The sequence below is a fragment of the Plectropomus leopardus genome, chromosome 22 (genome assembly GCF_026936395.1).
Source record: "Plectropomus leopardus strain MGB_pleo_1.0 chromosome 22, ASM2693639v1, whole genome shotgun sequence".
Lineage (NCBI taxonomy): Eukaryota > Metazoa > Chordata > Actinopteri > Perciformes > Serranidae > Plectropomus > Plectropomus leopardus.
Genome location: NC_142197.1, coordinates 11,388,927 through 11,407,731, shown reverse-complemented (window position 1 = coordinate 11,407,731; position 18,805 = coordinate 11,388,927). Strand labels below are relative to the sequence as shown.

The 18,805-nt window shown below is 39.8% G+C and overlaps 1 protein-coding gene across 5 annotated transcripts in view; it reads right to left on the bottom strand.

Annotated features, from left to right (window-relative positions):
- Positions 1-18,488, bottom strand: part of chchd3a (coiled-coil-helix-coiled-coil-helix domain containing 3a) — a 122,403-nt gene extending 103,915 nt beyond the window's left edge. For all 5 annotated transcript variants that reach the window (XR_015775493.1, XR_015775494.1, XM_088072604.1 and 2 more), the window contains exons 1-3: positions 18,244-18,488; positions 14,440-15,379; positions 2,266-2,359 (exon numbers count right to left, since the gene is read on the bottom strand). Coding sequence is in view for 3 of the 5 variants with exons in the window: in XM_088072604.1 (XP_087928730.1) it covers positions 2,266-2,359; positions 14,440-15,379; positions 18,244-18,324 (1,115 nt within the window). In the remaining 2 variants the exon portion in view is untranslated. The remainder of the gene's footprint in view (positions 1-2,265; positions 2,360-14,439; positions 15,380-18,243) is intronic.
- Between the last annotated feature and the right edge of the window lie 317 nt (positions 18,489-18,805).

The window sequence follows — 18,805 nt, the reverse complement described above, 5'->3', positions numbered from 1 at the left end:
AAAGCAACAATCACTGTGCTCCTTGTTTGCCTTCAAGAACAAAAAACTCCCTGTAATTACTGCCTGCACTGTGGGAAGGTGAATACCATTGCAATTTAATTATTTTTTGACAGCCCAGATGAGGAAAAAAAGGGCACTTTGTTCCTCTCATCTATTTCAATTATAAAGGAGAACCGGTCACCTTTATCTGAAAAAAGTACAAATGAATGGAAAAGTTCAATTGCGGTGGTAAAAAAACATGGTGCGGAAGACATTTCCAATCTTGAAAATGCTCATGTATTAGCGGGAGTAGAAAGTTTTATGTTCAGTCTCTGTGTCATGCTCTCATTCAGCGAGAAAAGACAAATGTATGTCATATTGACAGACATTAGCAACTCTTAAAAAAGTGATAAAGTGTATTAAGGCTGTAATTTCCACTGCCGCTATAAAGCCCCTCTGCCAACTAAAAATGTATTTAAGAAGCCTTTATCGCAAGTGCCATCAATATCCTCAACTCAACAAAGCCACTGAGTTTTTCTGTTGTTTTTTATTATTGTCATTAGTTACTATTATTACTGGCATTAGATTAGTAATTTAGGCTGAACGATACAAAATTTAATGACAAAATCACACTATCTCAAAATAATAACAATGTGTCTCTCAATGACAAATATTCATTCATTATTTCCATTGAAAATAGGTCATTCTGTCAGCTATAAATGTCTATCAGAATGTACTACTTCCTATGTAATTGTAGTTAAATATAGCATAGGTCATTCTGTCAGGTGTAATAGATCATTTTGTCAATTACAAAAACATGTCAGAATGGGCAACCTCCTGTATAAATGTAGGTAAATGAGGGGTGGGTCATTCTGATAGGTGGCTTAGGTCATTTTTACAGGTACAACTATCATCAGAATGGACGACTTCCTACTTTCTTATTCTAGACAAAACCCACCACTGAGCTGCATTTAAAGCTCGTTTTGAACCCCAGAATGCATCTTGATGGCTACACCATGTTTACTGCCTGCTTAACTATTAGCTAGGAAAATAAACACTTGCAAGAACACACACTCACACAAACAGAACAAAAATAATGAGTAAAAGATACAAAACAAGCAGCAAGCAAGCACCACATTAAAAACTGATATTAATATGCCTCTATACGCATAAACATACATATACACCAGCACTGCCTAACTGATGATTGCTTATTTACCATTTCATGTTCAGTTCAGTCCTCTTAAGTAAAAAACACAGCCAATGCCAAGCACAAACAAAAATTGAGGGCTTGCGAGCCACAAGGATTTCAATTAATTGCAAGAAGGGCGTAATTTTGAAGCCACTTACAGCTCTGAACAGACATCAATAAGTGAGCTGCAGGAAGCAGTGACATCAAAAAAATAAAATAGCCAGGAAAAAAAATCAATAGACAAGTGATTTCTTTAAACCACTTGTTAATTTCTTCTTGAATGAGCCTAAAAAAAAAGGCTAATCACTAGGCTACCACTACCTCCCCCTAGAGATAGAAAGGTGGTGTTTTGTTTTGGTTTTTTTTCTTATACAGTACAAGAGTGCATTTAGTGACTAATCACAGATGTTCATTCATCAGGGTCGGCTGGAGATCATCCAGGCCTATTAAGGAGGGGGCGCTACACGATTATCGGACATTATGTTAGCGCACCTGCTTCTTTAGGGTCAAAAAGAAGAGAGGAGAGGAAAGAAGAAGCGAGGAGAGGAGCAACGTGGCTCCACACATGAACACTGTTTCTTCATCAGGCAGGGCTAATGGATCACCCGCTCAACACCCAGGAAATTACCTCAGGATAGCGCCCTCCTTTCTCAGGCATGATTAATTGATCCAGAGAAGGAGAGGAGAAGCAGAGATAGAGGGAGGAAAAGGCGCTGATGTGCTTCGGAAGAGAGGTAGATTGGAAACACAGTGGGGATCGGAAAGAGTGGTGCTGACCTTTTTGACTATTAATGAAAACGGAAAATGGTCACGTCTGAAAATGTCTTTGGTTTCTAATGAAATCTTGGAACAGGAATTGACACAATAGGTGCAGCACCCTGATTAAATCCATCATGATCCAAACACGGAAGGTAGAGGAGAGAGTAAAGGAGAAGAGGGGGGGAAAGACATGCACAGCACACTTCCCCGCAAAAAAAATGCATTGCAACACCAAGAGTTTTTGTGGAAAGTAAAAAACAAAAAAACATTTCCAATTCCACCCCAAAACTCTGTGTGTGTGTGTGTGTGTGTGTGTGTGTGTGTGTGTGTCTCACCAGGCCTGCAGCTCTTGCTCTGCCTTGGCCCTGTCCTGCTCCAAGCTTTTATACAGCTCATCAGTGATCTTCTTCCTCAGGGCCTCCTCATCAACTGGGGACAAAAAAAGAAGGAAGAGAGAGTCAGCGAGAGAGCGGGAGGTGTTTTTAAGTAAACAGGTGTTGTTTGCTAACAGGCATATTGTGTTTGTTGGGATGCTGAGCAGAGTCATACTGTCCAAATAGTAAAAACAAAAAACAGAAAGGTGGGCATTTTTCCAGCAGGTGTTGGAAAATCTGCATTAATTAGAAAATGTGTTGCTCAAAATGAACAATTTAACTCTAATCATTCAGTGAGAAGTCTTTCTTTGGTCTCGGCTGTTACCAGAACTGCAGCGATTAGTGGATTAACAGATTAATCAATTGACAGAAACTTAATCAGTGACTATTTTGATAATCATTTAATCGTTTAAGTTATTCTTAAAGTAGAAATGCCAAAGATTTGTCAGCTTTAGCCAGTCATTTAGAGGGATTTTCTGCTTTTTATAGTCTTACATGATGGTCCATTTTGTTTGACCAACAAAAAAAAAGGAATTTGAAAACACCAGCTTATGCTTCACAAAATTGCAGCAGTTTTCACTGTTTTCTAATGTTTTACAGACCAAAAAATGAATTAATTGGTAAATAATCAGGAGATTAACTGATAATGAAAACAATCATAATGCCTTTCTTAGAATAGACTTTCTTGCATCCAAAAACAACATGACATTTTTAGTCACACGCTACAAGATTCAGGGTCCCTATTCACAAAACTACAAGTAGATTCATTTAGAGATTATTTCTGGGGATGCACAATAATATCGGCACGTCATCAGATATTGGCTTTAAAATGAAATATTGGAATTGTCCAGCATGTTGATATCACAAACCTTGTATGTTTTTTTCATTGACAAAGTCAGCCTGTACAAAACACCACCCCTAAATTAAAGTATATCTATTTTTTACACAATGAGTGAATGTTACATAAACTAAAAAATACAGTATTTTATGTGATTTTATGTGTGCAACAAGAGTATGCAAAATATGATGTCAATTACATTACAGAATGATGATCACTTAAATTAGGTGAGGAAAAAAGTAAATATCTCAATATCTGTATTGGTTAATCGGCCAAATAAACTGTTATATATCAGCATATAGGATATCAGCAAAAAATGCAATATTCTTCATCCCTAATTAATTCCCATCCTGGTCCTGGTGGAAAACATTACACCAGACTCCCTTTAAGAAATATGAATTGTTGATATTTCCTTACATATCCACAAAAACACATAACTCTAGAAATTGAGATAAAAGGCGTCATATGACAATTGCCAATTTGTTATCAATATAAACCAGAAGCATAAACTGTATTTGAGTCCAAACCTTACATTTTGGATTTTTTTTCCTAAACTAGCTACCAGCCTCCATCAGTTAGCTGTGCTATGTTAATGGGAGGAGACCGTGGGAATGAAAGAGTAACCTTTTACAAAAGTAAGATTTCTCACTAAATTAAGTGCTGATTAGTGGATCAGATACATACCAGGTTAAACGGAGACGGAGTCCTCTCAGTTTTTACTGTCTACCTGCTTTGCTGCTTCTTTTTTGGTGCTGGAGAGAGTACTGCTATTGGTTGTTGACAAGTTTCGAGTCATTGAACCTCACTATTAGCATAAGGCAAAACTAAAACCTTCAGTATATATTAAACACGATTTTGTCAGAAATCCAAAAAGAGAAAAATACTTACTTAGGACCATACATTAAATGATCGAGATCATGGGAGCACGCACCAACTGAGAACAAACTCTCATGATTTCATTTAAGCATAGGAAATTTGTTTGCAATGGCGAAATCACCTGAAAATGTGTGTTTGTTGCAGCCAATGTCTATGTGCCATGAAATGTTATGGAGTGTTTCTTTATGCTCTGTCTTTGCTTGCTGATATGTGATGCGAGGTAGGACAGAAATCTCTACCCTCAGGCTACCATGCTCTATCATGTGTGTGTGTAGGTGTCAAAGACAATGCGGCCCTGAGAAATTAAAGTGAACAAACAACCAAACAGAAACGTGCCTATATTGCCTGAACACACACACAAAAGGGACACACATCCTTGAATCACAGCACCGCGCCATTCTATCAACATATATTCATGTCAGGGACATCATACATGTATGATTCCATGTCTCCTCCGGTCTATCTTGGCAGGTAATTAAGCATGAAAGTAAAGATGCCAGCCCGCGACCAGGCCAAAACGTGCTCTGCAGACAGAAGTGGCATGCAGTGTGTGCTGCGACACCGCAGTGATGGGGCGGGAGTGTCTGAGTGTGTCAAGATTACTCTCCCACTGCATTAGTTAGATAGGATAATCCCTATTGTCAGAGTCTCTTATTACCTGGTAACATGTGGTAACAGCAGGCCAGCAGACACACACAAAAACCTAATTCCAGCTAAATCAGATCAACAATAAGACCAAAAATGTGCTGTGCCATTTCTTTCTCATCATCTTGTTGTAGCAGCTGTTGAAAATATATACACAAAGGCAAAAAACACCAATTTCTAAAGCCAAATTGCCTTGTGCTTGTTCTGCTGCAGCATCATGTTTAGTGACAGTATTTTGTGATTTTACAAAAGTGTGGTGATTGGGGGTTTATATAGTCATGATTTCATCTGCCCTTGTTAAAGTCCAACATGCAGTGTGTTACATCTCAATCACTAATTTCAGAATCACAACTGGAAAGCATGGGAAGACACAATAAATGTTTTTAACTTTTAGCAATTGCAACAAAAATACTCCCAAGTTTACAGGGATAGCACATTTTTTTTAAAGTGGGGTTGTATCAAGTACTAATCCATAGTCAGTGTATCACCACAAAATTTCAGCAATGTACCGCAAGGGCCACGGGGAGTAACAAAACATACTTTAACCGCCTAAGAAAAAGTCCCATCATGCACTTTTTCCGATCATAAACTAGACCATGTATGCAGGTTTTTTAAAGCATGGCTGTTGGCGTCAGACTTTCAGTTTTTTATGGAAGAAACACAAAATAAAAAATTGTGATTATGACAGCAACGACAGAATGCCATTCACTCTGCAGACAAGAAGATAACTTTATGTACCAGAGAATACAGAAGAGGAATTTTTGCACCTGGAAAATGAACCAAATGAGCAAAACAAAGAAAAATCCAAACTACGTGAAATTAATTTTTTAGGTAAATTCAGGAGTTAGAAGTTTATCTACTTCAGTTTCAGTGTTTTTATCAAAAAAAGAATAATTATCTGCAAGCCCCAAATCCAGATCAACATCAGAATTTAATTAAATGTTTTAAATATTACATAGCCTAAAGCCTGTTCTCTTGTTTTCCTGGAAATCTTTTTAAAAGGCTTTTGAGATACCTTGTGGACAGAAAAACCGAGGGACTCACTTCAAATCTCTCCCTGGGGAGGAAAAAGAAAAACAATTTGGACGACAATTCTTGGCTTTAAATTGATATTTTCTCCAGGAGCAAAAAAGGGGTTTGATTTTAGGGGATTGAATTTTCTCGACTGGTTCTTGTAACGGCCTGAAAGTGCCTTTGATGTACTCTGCTCTTTGTAAAGACTAAAATAAAGATCAATTCATAATGTAACTACTTAAATACAGTAAATTCAAAATAAACTGTCAAACATTTCAAACACAGAAGTTTGTAGCTACTAATTAGTCTGAATGTTTTTTTTATCTGAGAACTTTTTGTATTTAAAGTTATATGAAATAGCTTTAAGATTTTAATTGTCTCCAGGGGTCTGATGGAAAAAAAAGGTACCAATACACCAGCTACCAAGAGAAGGCTACAGTTAATACAACAGGTGTCACGGATACGTAACATCTCAGCTCATTAACAACAATTTCTCTCTATACCTCCTTCCATTTATTTTTCTTCACCTCCTTCAGCAGCTTTGTCACACCCACTCTGTTAACAATTTGCTCTAAGAATACAGTTAACTCGTTCCTTCTCCCTGATTCCCAACCTCTCTAGCCTTTTCTTCTCTGCAGCACACAACTCATGACAAGAGCTCACAGCATGACAACTGTTTGGTACAGTAAAGAGAATGAATAAGCAGCAGGTAGAGGGAGGTTTAGTGTGACAGGGCTTCAGAGGAAACACCAGTGCAAACAGAGGCGGTGATTGACAGTTGACTACTTTCTGCTGCATAGTGTATCTTCAAAGACAAAGACTGCTGTCACCTAACTGTCCAGAGTGTGGGAAAATAATATCAATCATGTCTGACAGCACTCAGAAGCACCATTGATCCCACTGCAGAGGAGAGTCTAATTACAACTCTGTTAGGAAACTACGACAGAAGCACTACCTGTAGGGCCAGAATACTAACTCTGCCAGAGGGACGTTTGTCAAGAAACAGGTAATAATGCTATTTTACATCAGATAAATATGGAAACATCAGAAGATATGCTATGATATGACATAGCAGCTGTAAGTCCAAACTATGTACTTGACTCCTCAGCAATGTGCTGTATGAATATCATATTGAGTCATGATATATGTCTTGCTATCTAGAAGGTAGAAGGTAGATTTATTTATATAGTCTACTCTTTTAAACAAAGTTTTAAAAAATAAAGTTTAAAAAACGAAATTACATTTGTCCTTGGTCCTGCTACATCTTTGGAGTTGAAGGATGAATTGATTAAAATCAGCAGCTACTACAAAAATTCCATCCGGTTGCTTGGGCATGTTGCTGCTAGTGGCATTATTAAATTCCAGCAGTGCATTTTTTGGGTGTGGATCAGAGTCTTGAGTCCTTATGGTTCTTAACAAGGTCCGCCCATCAAGTGAACCAGCCTAATCCTGGATGTTAGGGGTTAACTATGTCTCTGTGAAGATGTGTGCAGAGCAGTCTCTTCTTTCCTGTTGCTGAGAGATCCTCGATCGCATCTAATCAACTTTATTCCCCTCTGACCGGACATTAGCCAGAAGAAGGTTTGGTAAAGGAACAGCTCCCGGTCTAAGTTGGGTTAGCCTCGCCCTGATGCTGGCTCTCCTCCCTCTCTCCGTCCAGTGCTTTCGGTTTCGTTTCTCACCTCTGGTCTGACTCGCCCCTCGGCACATGTCGCCGGTGGGGATCCTCTCGTGGTCTGCTGCATTCAGTCCAAAGCCCACACAACTTTTATTTGGTCTGATGACAGTAAGTCTCTGGAGGCAAAGGCCAAAATTTTGGGGTTTGTGGTGTAGCTGGCAGATATCTATGCCAAAACTATGAAGCTAAACTGTTGTCTGACGAAAGCCAATGAGTTCAGGATTGTATTTCAGCAAACAATTTCGCCTTTTTTGCACTCTACAAAGACTGTTTATCTTCAGCTCAAACATGGCTGGCAAATACTACTCAGACTACAGACTACATTTGGAAACCAGGGCACTTAAAATACCAAAATCTTGTCTGTTACCTACAGATTCTCCACACATATGCAGATATCTGTTTATAGAGAATATATATATAAGGAAATGTCATTTTGCCAATACTGTCCACACTTTTGAAAAAAAGTCTTTTTCAAACATTTCTTCTAACTCACAAAAACAAGGCCATTTGAAACACAAGCTAATGCTGCCTCCTTTCATGATGGCCTCTGATGAAAGTAGAAACTACACAACAGTGCAGAATATCTTTGATGAAAACCCTTCAATTACTTGCCACTCCAAAGATCTTTGGAGTACATAATATACTCTATACTTAATACCAAACTCAAGTGGCACTTTATATCAGAGGTCAAACCTGCCATTATCAACTTTCCCATCAGGTAAGACTGGCATTTCTGTATCAACCGCCCTTTGAAACATCTCACACTTACATTGAAAATATATACCCTACAGTAACAGTGCACCATGAAAAGTAAAATTCTAAAAGTCCTCTAAGTTCAGACAAGCCAAAGCAACTCCTCATTTATCACCACATCCTCTCCAGCCCTGCAGAGAGAGGCTTCAGATAGCTAGCAGGCCCGCAGGGTCAGCCGGAGAACAGGTTCTGATATGATAAACACTGTCTGGGGTCCTTGAGGGAGGCTGGTTAGGGTCAGAGACAATTCCAGATCGACAGAGCCGGTGTCAATCCTGAGTAGGACATGTAAATGTTAAAAAGATTAAAAACTCATCATCTTTTTAGACGTGTCCCCCTCCTTTCCTTTTCCACCAATCACTAAACCCTGTGGAAAAACCCACAGAGGAGGAGGAGAGGTGGTGGAGCACAGGCTATTGGCAGTGGAGATAATAGACGAAGGCAAATTGCGTTTCTCATCAGAAGTTTCATTAACCCCAGGACCCGTGTGGAGGGCATAATCTGTAACATTACCACTTCCTCACGTTTCTGGCTCGCGCTTAGTCGAATCACAGCGCACCTTTCACTATGTTCGCATAGGAAAGAGAAAAAAAGAAAAAAAAAAGCGCCAAGGGGAAGCTTCCAGCCCTGGCAGGCAGGTGCCATTTCTGATTTTCTTTTTCTTTTATTCACACTCTTTCCTGTTAATTCAATCTCATGTTATGAAAAAGGACCCAACTGATCATTTCACATTTTCACAAGATAACAAGAAAAGTCCGTTTCAAAAGGAGAGTGATATATTTCACAAGTTTCACACTCACATTTATGCACACACACTAAGTCTCCCATTGTTTTCCTTTGCCTGTCCCATTTTCCCATTCTCTCTGCTGCACCTGGGAGACATCTTTAAGCAGGCTATTAGTCCAGCGCAGTGTGTGGGCTCTGGCATATGAATATTTATAACACATTGGAGAAGGTGTAGGAGGTTCAACCTTGGCTATGGTGCAATCAGCTCACACACTGACTCAGGCCCATGATTTAGAGACAGCAGACCTGCTGAGAGCCTCACTCGATACCCAGCTCTCGTGGACACACATAATCAATGTCCGCCTCATTAAGGCCATACCCTTTCAGAATTGAGCTGAACTTTGCAACTTTTTAACGAGATTCACATTCAAATTTATCGCACCTTTTTTATTCTTTAAAAAAGCATGCTTGATCAATCATCCAAGTTGTCTTTTTTAGTCCTGTTCATAAGAGCTGGTGAGCTTGGTACACATTAAGCTGTGAGGTGACCTCGTGAGGAGAGTATATACAAATTCCTGAGTAAATGTCAACCAACATGATTGTTGTGTGGTACTGTAGATATAGGGGCCAATGCAATGGCAAAAACACAGCCAATACAAACACACATTCACAATCCTTACCACTGCAGATATACTGTGCACACAAAAAGATGCAGTTGAGAAAGATAGACCGCTTTGCTATATTTGTCCTGGAAGATTTCAGCCACAAAACAGACTGCAATTCAGTCAAACAGCTCACTTTTGAATGTTTGTTTCAGCAGCAGAATATAGTTAGAGTTTGGTGTCTAGACTCCAGCCTCATCACTCCCCTAAGATATGTTTACATTATAGGAGGGGGTGATGATTAAATATCTTCTCCCCAAACCGGAGCCAGCAGGTGGATGCTGGGGTCAAGGTGGTGCTAAAAGAGCAAGCAGCAATACTGATGCAGGGCAGCAGCAGCATTGACAAGGCAGACGGAGAGCTGGGAATTTTTTGCAGCTTAAATAGGATCACCTTATTCAGAAGATAACCATATTTCTAATGTAGCTATTCACAAAATTTAGACCAGACATTGGTAATAACTCTACAAAACTATATTGATAAAGAAATTATAACATTATAATCCATATCTATATATACCGCCTCTCAGTTGTATGCTTCTGTGCACCAGTCAAGCTGCACTTACAGTTTACATCCATGTCCTTAAAAACGTGGATGCTTCACACACATCTTCCCCCCACAGCACAGAAGATCTATACAGTCAGTACAGTTTCAAGGTGGGCACCCAAGGTTTTTGAGTTATGGCCAAAAACATAATATATGTGGACACCATGACCTTGGACTTTGACCTTCACCACCAGATTCTAATCAGTTTATGCTCGAGTCGAAATGGACGTTTTTGCCAAGTTTAAGGAAACTCACTCAAGGCCATCTTCAGAGACGGATGCAAGGTCACAGTGATACGAAATTCTATTCAGCTCATCATTAAGTGAAAGAAATTCCCTCAAGGTGTTCTTGAGATATCGCATTTACAAAAGTGAGACAAATGAAAGGTCAATGTGACCATGACCTTTGACCACTGAATTCTAATCAGCTCATCTTTGAGTCTACTTAAACATTTCTGCCAAATTTGAAGAATTCCCTCAAGTTGTTCTTGAGGTATTGCATTCACAAGAATGATACTAACAATGTCAGAGACCTGCACGTTTGAACTACGACCACCAAAATCTAATCAGCTCATTGTTGAGCCCAAGTGAATGTTTGTGTCAAATTTGAAAAAAATTCCCTCAAGGCGGTCTTGAGATATGCGCCAGCCAGATGAACAGACAACTCAAAAATATTACTGGCACGGAAGCATAAAAATGATGTGCAATAACGTAGTACACAAAAAATATTGAACACACTACCTGAAATTTATTTAATAACCAAAAAAAGAAAAAAAAACTATGTTAGCCTCAAGGCACTTCCTGTCTAAAGAACACATCTCTCACAATGTTCAGATGGGATTTTAGCACAGCATAGCAGCAGCAACAACTTCATGTCCTCCAAAATAAAATGTAGGATGTACATCCATAAACGACCAACCACTTAGAGATTTGTAATCTTTCATGGATGCTTTGTTGTGCTGTGAATGGAGACGGCAGTTTCTCATAATAACTACATTTAACACACTCTGCACCTGTGCAAAAAAATAAGTGAGATATTGTTGTATTTATCTTTTAATCAAAAAACTAATTAACGCAAACAACAGAGGACTAACTTCATTCAACATGGACAAAAATTAAACTCTGCTGTGAAAGCGGCCTCAGAGCTAATGGAAAAAACAGAGTAACAAGAAGCTTTTTTTTGGAATATGCAGGAACAAGTTCTATTAATTGTGTTATGTGCTCAAACAAAAAGGCAGGTGACCCTCAAAAAATTCAGTGTCATATCGCAGAAGCCCAAAAGCCAAAAACACACATACACTCACGACCACCTCCCTCCCTTAATGAGGCCTGGTGGTTTGTTGTGTGAAACTGCGGAGGTGTCGTTTTAATCACTGAAGTCAGTGTGGCGTGGCATAAGTTGGCCTTTTTTAATTACCTCAATGATTGAGCACAGTCAAGGATGGGGAGGCCTGCCCACACCCTGGATACCACCTTCTGAAGAACCAGCACCCACGCCCCTGTTCTGTGCAGTGTAATGAACAGGTAACATTCAGATGTCCTCTGCCGGATATGTCAAGAGATAAGGGACGTGCAACCACTTAGGAGACAAATAAGACAAAAACTTTTCCTTGACAGTGAGAGCGAGAAGTGGAAAGACGAGTTTGTCTATGTGTAGTAAGTAACTGCATACACAAGAAGGGTGCAAAATTAACTTTTTTGCCCACTGGCCAAATGACTGGTGAGTGTTTAAATTTTGCCAGCCACCCAATTACACATTCAGAGGGTATGGGGCAACTTCAGCTTTCATTCTGAGTCACATGTGGTCACCTGGTGACTGCAAGTCAATTATTCCCTCTCCTGAGGGAAACATTTGGCTCTTAAGTGGCTAAATAATTATGCTCACCAGCTAGTCTGAAACTTTGTCTGTCTGCCGTGTGGTTCTGTACAAGTAGCATGTAGTGTGTTTTCTTTGCTGAAACAGCTGCCTGCTGTAGCCAAAAACGACACTGATGAGAGCGGTGAGAGCTGAAGGACGCTATAAAGCACTATAAAGCTGACAGAAGCTGCAGTCAGGTCTCTGTGGGTGCTTCATTTCAAGTGCTCCCTTTCACGTACAAGTTGTCATATGATCCGTTGTTAAAATATAAATATTGATTATAGCCGCTTCAATGAAGGGGGAATTATAAGAAAAAAAAGAGAGAATGAGAAAACTTACCCAGATAAAACAAAAATAGAAACTACTGCTGACTTTTGCCTCACTATTCTGAGCACTCTCACAAACCGCAGATGGAGTAGGGCCATCACGACAGCCTGAGCTCCACAGTGATGAGGCAGAACGGAGGGCCACTAATTACAGCCTAAATTTATTAACATTATTAAAAGAAAGAATTAAGCATTTCATTAACAGTTAAGGAATGGCGATGAATCATAATATGACCGAGGCAACCGAGAGGCCCGTTTTAGAAATGAAGAGTAATTACAATCTGCCAGAAAGATGTAGACAAAAAGCTGTAGGTGTTTCAAAGAAAACACCCACACAATAAACATCATTAAAATACAATGCAGGGGGACTTAAAATAAATCTTTGGACAGCTCATTCCCTCATAACCTTTGCCTCCTAATTACCTATGCTACAGAGGAAGCATTTCAAGATAAAATGAGCCATTACCGAGAACAATTCATTTCTTCAGCTTTTGAACATTCGCTTTTATCTTTTGTTAGAATAAACAAGACACAAGTTTGCTCTGTCGCCTCACAGGTCAAAAATCGCAACTGCACAAATTCTTAAAACCATAAAAAACTTCAAAAAGCTCTTAGTAAATCTTCACATAACTGCTGCACCATCTACTCCGTATACACAGAGGGATCTTTGCATGCTTCGCTAGTCCTTAAAATTAATTAAACTAGAATGTCATACGGCCTAAATCAAAGCCCAATCCCATTTGTTATTTTTGCACCTATCCCTTGTTGTGCCTCTTTGCCACTCAGAACTAGAGTTACAAAGGGCAGTGATTTAAAAATCCCCATATTAAATGGGAAATGCCTTCTAAAACCTGATACCTCACCGGTAGTTGCCAAATCTGGCGATCATGTAAACAGACGCAATGAGTGCTGCCGGACATCGCAAATATGTCATCTTTTGCTGCACCTAATCTTGCGTGGGCTACAGGCATCATTTTGCAGTTATCAGGATGCTCGCAAAGTGTTCACAACTTCAGTTTCACATAGTCAGTCAGTCAATCAATCAATCAATCAATCAATCAAGTCATCACATAAAAAAGAACACTGCACTGCAGCTTTACCTGGCTACTACCAGAGTGCTAACTTTTGTAACCCATGCTCGTACCCTGCCAGTCTGCACTGATATTCGAGGAGCAGTAACATAAGAAGCAAGTTTGCTGCTGGATGTCAATTAAAAAGCGGGCATCATGTGCCATCAAACTTTGGTACATATACAGACTATACTTTAGTATAAACAAACTACTATAATACAATAGTTATTGTATTTGTATTTTATTTACAGGGCCATGTAGCCCCAAAAAGCAAGATACACCAAACTGACATGAAACAACTAGCAGCAATGAAAGCCGACTGTTGCTTTGCCTCATGTCACCTGTGTTTCAACCAAAAAGTTGCACATAAACACACTGCAAAGACTACAGCCAACGGCTAACAAGCACGGATGTTCTGTGTCTTTGTGAAAGTAAATACCCTTTCATATCAGCAGATATCGGTAGCTTGTAACTGTAATTCAAAAAGGGAAAATGGAAAACCATTTTGACGCTAGTTAGCCAGTTAGCACATTAAACGACACATTCCAGTGTTGAAATAACAAAGCATATTTCCCATGCACCAGTGAACACCAACACAAACTATCAGGTACCATTGAGCTAATGAGCTCAATGAATAAAGGAAAACAATCTTACTTTATAAAATAGGTTTATTTCAACCTAAGTCCCTCTTGCCTCACATCAGTTTCTCTTCTCTTGAGCTGAGCTGAACTGCTAATCAGAGTGATTCATTCACTGATGAGCTCCGCCGTTGCAGACACCAATTCAACATGCTGAATCAGTGTAAAAAAAAAAAGCCAACAAGCGCTGTTGACAACAATGCGGGACACAATGTAGAGACTAAGGCAAAGGACGCTAACCAACAGCTCAACACTGACTGACAGCCAACCATCAGTTTGGTGTCCCAGAATCGTGATATCCTACCCCCAGACGCGAACACGCAAAACAGAGGGGTAACAGCTAAGTGTTAGGGGAAAGGGGTGTATTGGGATTAAAACTGAATTAGTACCACACACTGCACAACATACGTAATAAAGCAACATATCTAAGGCATTTCTTCTCTGCAGCATTAGTTTGTGAGACCATTTACAAATTCTGATTTTCAGCATACTGGAATCAAACTCACCGGCTGGTGCAGCAGGAGGTGGTGGTGGGGCCGAAATTGATTCAGGCTCTACCGCTGGCTCAGGGACAGAAGCAAGGGTTACTGGCTCCACTGGGGGCTGAGGAGGAGGTGCAACTGGTTCACAAGGAGCAGTAAACTCAGGCAATGGCGGTGCAGCAAATGGCTCAGCAGGCTGCGGTGGCAGCGCAGTGACAGGCTCAAAAACAGGCAGGGAAGAGAGAGGTTCCGATTCGGGAAGGGAGGGAACAATGATGGGTTCCATTTCAACAGGGGGAGGAGGAGGAGGAGGAGGAATGGATTCAGCTACAGATGAAGGAGCAATGGGTTCAATCACATGTGAAGGAGCAATGGGTTCAATTACTGGAGGAGGAGAAGCAATTGATTGATTTATGGGAGGAGGAGATGGTTCGATTGCAAGGGAAGGAGGAGCAAGCGAAGGGGGTGCTTCCACCCCAGCTGGGGCAGGGCAGGGAGCAGGAATCAGGGGAGCAATGGGAGCAGGAGTTGGGGGAGATTTAGGCAAAATTACTGGCTCGGCAGCAGCAGGAGCAGGGGGAGGAGGTGCTGCCACAGGCTCAAAAGCAGGAGCAGCGACAACATCTGCAGCAGCAGGAGCAGCTGGAGGTGATGAGGATGGGAGCACCATGTCAATTATGGTGGGTGCTGCTACCTGTTCTGTAGGAGGCTGAGGAGGAGGCGGTGGAGGTGCAGCCACAGTCTCTGTGGCAGATGGAGCTGATGGAGGAGGAGCTGGAGATGCAACAGGTTCTACAGGAGGAGGGGGAGGAGGCAAGGAGGTGATCGGGTCGAAGAGGGGAGGCACTGGCCGCAGGAGAGATGGAGTGAGGATAGGCGCCATGGGGGGTGGTGGAGTGGGAGCACGTTGAGGTTTAGGAGGAGTGTCAGGTTCCCTCATGCGGTTGATGACATTCTCAGAAAGCTGCAAAGAAGAGTGGAAGAGAAGTTTTAGTGAAGCAGTAACGCAGACTTAAAGAAATACTTTGACATAATCATGTTGTTTTATCTTATACACACTAAAACCACACTGTCGCTTTAACATATTTCTTCAGACTGCACAAAATACCCCAAATATGTCAACAAGAGAGCTTTAGAGGTGCTGGAAGACTGATTTTTGCAACTTTGGACGGAGCCAGGCCTTTCTGTTTCCCCTGCTTGGCTTTATCTCCATATTTAAGAGAATACTTCACACCCAAATGACTATTTATATATCTATTACTCATTCCATGCTATGCTGAATTTCTGAAGAAAACTTTATTTTTCTGTACTTTTCATGCCTCTTTGGTAAATGAGAATCAATCCAAAGACTGAAAAAATGGTTAAAATATATAGATGAATTGAAGTAAAATGGGGTCACATTTAAAAACAGCAAAACTCTATCAAAACATCTGTTTAGAAACCCTAACATAACTCATGAAGGATAATCCACGTCTCATTTATTGAATCATATGCTAAGTATTTCCCAAACACATACATTTTTGCTCAAATCTTGCTATTTAAAATAGAACCTAAAGTGAAACTTACTTATGCTCTCTTCAAAGCCAGACTCCATCGACAAATATAGTAATTTTATTTTGCTGAACATGGGAGCTGCTAGTCTACCACTGCCTCGACTGGTAGTTTGTGATAGTTTGTGACTTTGGTAAATAAAACACTAAGTGATAAAAGCACCAAACTCACACAATCTATTTCACTAAAGCAGTGGTAGACCAGCATCATCAGGCTTCAGTGATGTAAAATTACTGTTTGAAATTGACTTGTGAGGGATATCAACCTTTTTCCCCAGCAAGGAAGCAAATTAGAGTATTCCCCTTGTTTTACTGGATAAAACAAAGCTTTGTTTTCAGTCTGTTTACGCAGACAAAAACAGGATTACACCTCACTGAAAGATAACATAAGTGGCACTTGGCCTACAGAGCAATAATAGAGCCTTGCAAACTAAAGTCTTATCTGATCGACTAAAGCCTCTCAATCTATATTTAACATCAGCTGAGAGTGGCATGGAAGAACTTGTGACAGCTTCCCACCTAATTACAGAAGCTGACAGTCTCTCTATGCACACGCAATCACCACTAAACAAAACACAATACGGATAACATCATGTATAACCATGAATGCAACAGTCTATACAGTCTGAGTCTGTTTTATTCATACAGGAGGAAGACCAGCAGCCTAGAAAATTATGGAAAGAGAGAAATAACTGATATCAGGACAAAACTTTCAAAATTCCCAGTTCCTCAAAGACATGAAGAAATACACTTTAAAACTGTTCAACGAATTCATCAGAGCAAGATTTGAATTTGAGGCAGACAATGGATATATATGCAATACAAACACAGAAACCACTGAACACCCGTTTTTTTACCTATGAAAAAATTCAAACTCTATGGAAATCAATACATAACTGGCTGCTCTACAAATCCATAAACATAGACTTCTTCACTTTTAAAAACATACAGTTCGGACAAATTCTACAGGACAAAAACACTGAATTCTAGCTATGAATCCGGTGAACAATATGACCATTTAAGTCTTATGTACACAAAAATTTGGTATGCCGAATTCCACCAACGATTAAATGCATCAAAAATGATTTTTTTTGCTTAGTAAACATATTAAAAAAGATTTAAAAAATACACACATCATGAAACCTGTGGTGCTTTTATCAGATTATGAGCCCCATGTCTGCTGGCATCTTGTGCTATTTATTTATGTTTAAATGTATTGTCCTCTCTATATTTTAATCCTGTATTTTTATCTTTGTTGTATTTGTTGTTGTTTTTTTGTGAAGCAACAAAGACAGATGTAGGAGTCAACCAGTGTTGGTTTTTCAGGGCTGATACCTTTACCAATTATTAGTAGTTAATTAGACCACTGACTGATATTTAAAACACATATGCATTTACAACAACAATGAAGATATTTCTGTTGACATTTAGAGTTTAGAATATAAAAAACTCCAATGCAAAACTCTGTTTAAATGCCTTAAGAAAATATTTGATCAAAACTGAAACTTTCAACATCATATACAGCAATGTTTTTATAAAGTCATGTGAAAATCAAAATAGCTCCCTGAGGATTCACAAAGTAAGAGTTCCCCCAATGCTGACACTTTCTTTGCACTTTTTGATTAATAATTCCAGCGATCATCAAAATAAAACGCTGACACAGACCCGCACAATGCCAAATATCGGCCTCAAAAATCAGCAACACCGACAATCTGTCCTCACCTAGACAGAGATATTCTTCATTGAGATGGTAGCACTTTATGTCTGGGAGGTGGGAACTTGTTTGACGAATTGAAATGTGCACATGAAAATACGTCTGTGTCAATTACATAAATATTGTAAATATTTGTTTTGTTTATTAAAAATACAAAAAAAAAATAAAGTTTCATTCATACATTGAGTGACAGAAAGGAGAGCACGAGGCTGCTGACGTCAACGTCAACATTCCCAAAAGGACAGTGAAGGGTTTACTGTGCCTAACTGTTATAGCCACTGTTATCTAGTTTACTGTTTCTATCCGTTATAGCCATTGATAGCTATATATTATTAACTGCAAACACTTTTACTGTGAAATAAACTTATCTGTAGCTTTCAGAGTGAATGAGAGTCAGGCTGCTCGCATTAAAAACAGCATAAATGCTTTTAGACACAGCGAGCATTAGCTTGTTTAGCATTTACCATACAGCTTAATACACCTGTGTATCCCCTGATATCTTTTAAGGCAGTCATGGCGCACCTGTTTCCTCAACACTAAGCAGGTATGTATCCTGTCACTTACCCGTATGCCCTTCACCACCGTTATATTCTCATTCTCGTCTGACTCAAACGACACGCGGCGGGTACTGTTGTTCGCTCCCATTGTCAGACCGCAGCTTTTCAAAGTGTCCCTTATCTACATGTAAGATGAAACACTGGCATTCACTTTTATTTTTCTGCAGTTTGCTGATGTTAGAGCCCGGTGTAGCTAACTAGGGCCCACACGTTACTGCTTCGGTATGTCCGCACTTCCTTAGCATGACGTGTTTGAAGACCGCGCGAGGTGATTGGACAGACGCGTCATCGTATTTGTATCGAAGATTTTCATTGGTTGTTGAGGCAGAGTGGGTGTGTGTGAATGTGTGTGTGTGACAGCAAGACTTCATGGACTTTCTCCAACTTTCCAGTGTATTTACAGTATACTGACATCATCAGTAGGTTCACTGTTGGATGTATGGCTGTTGGAAAGCAAAAAAGAAAAATTACTCCTGTTGGAAAAGCTTTTTACTATAGTTTTTCAACTTATTGAATGAAAATACATAAACCACAACCCCCCTTTCATTCAGAAAACATAAACAGTTTAA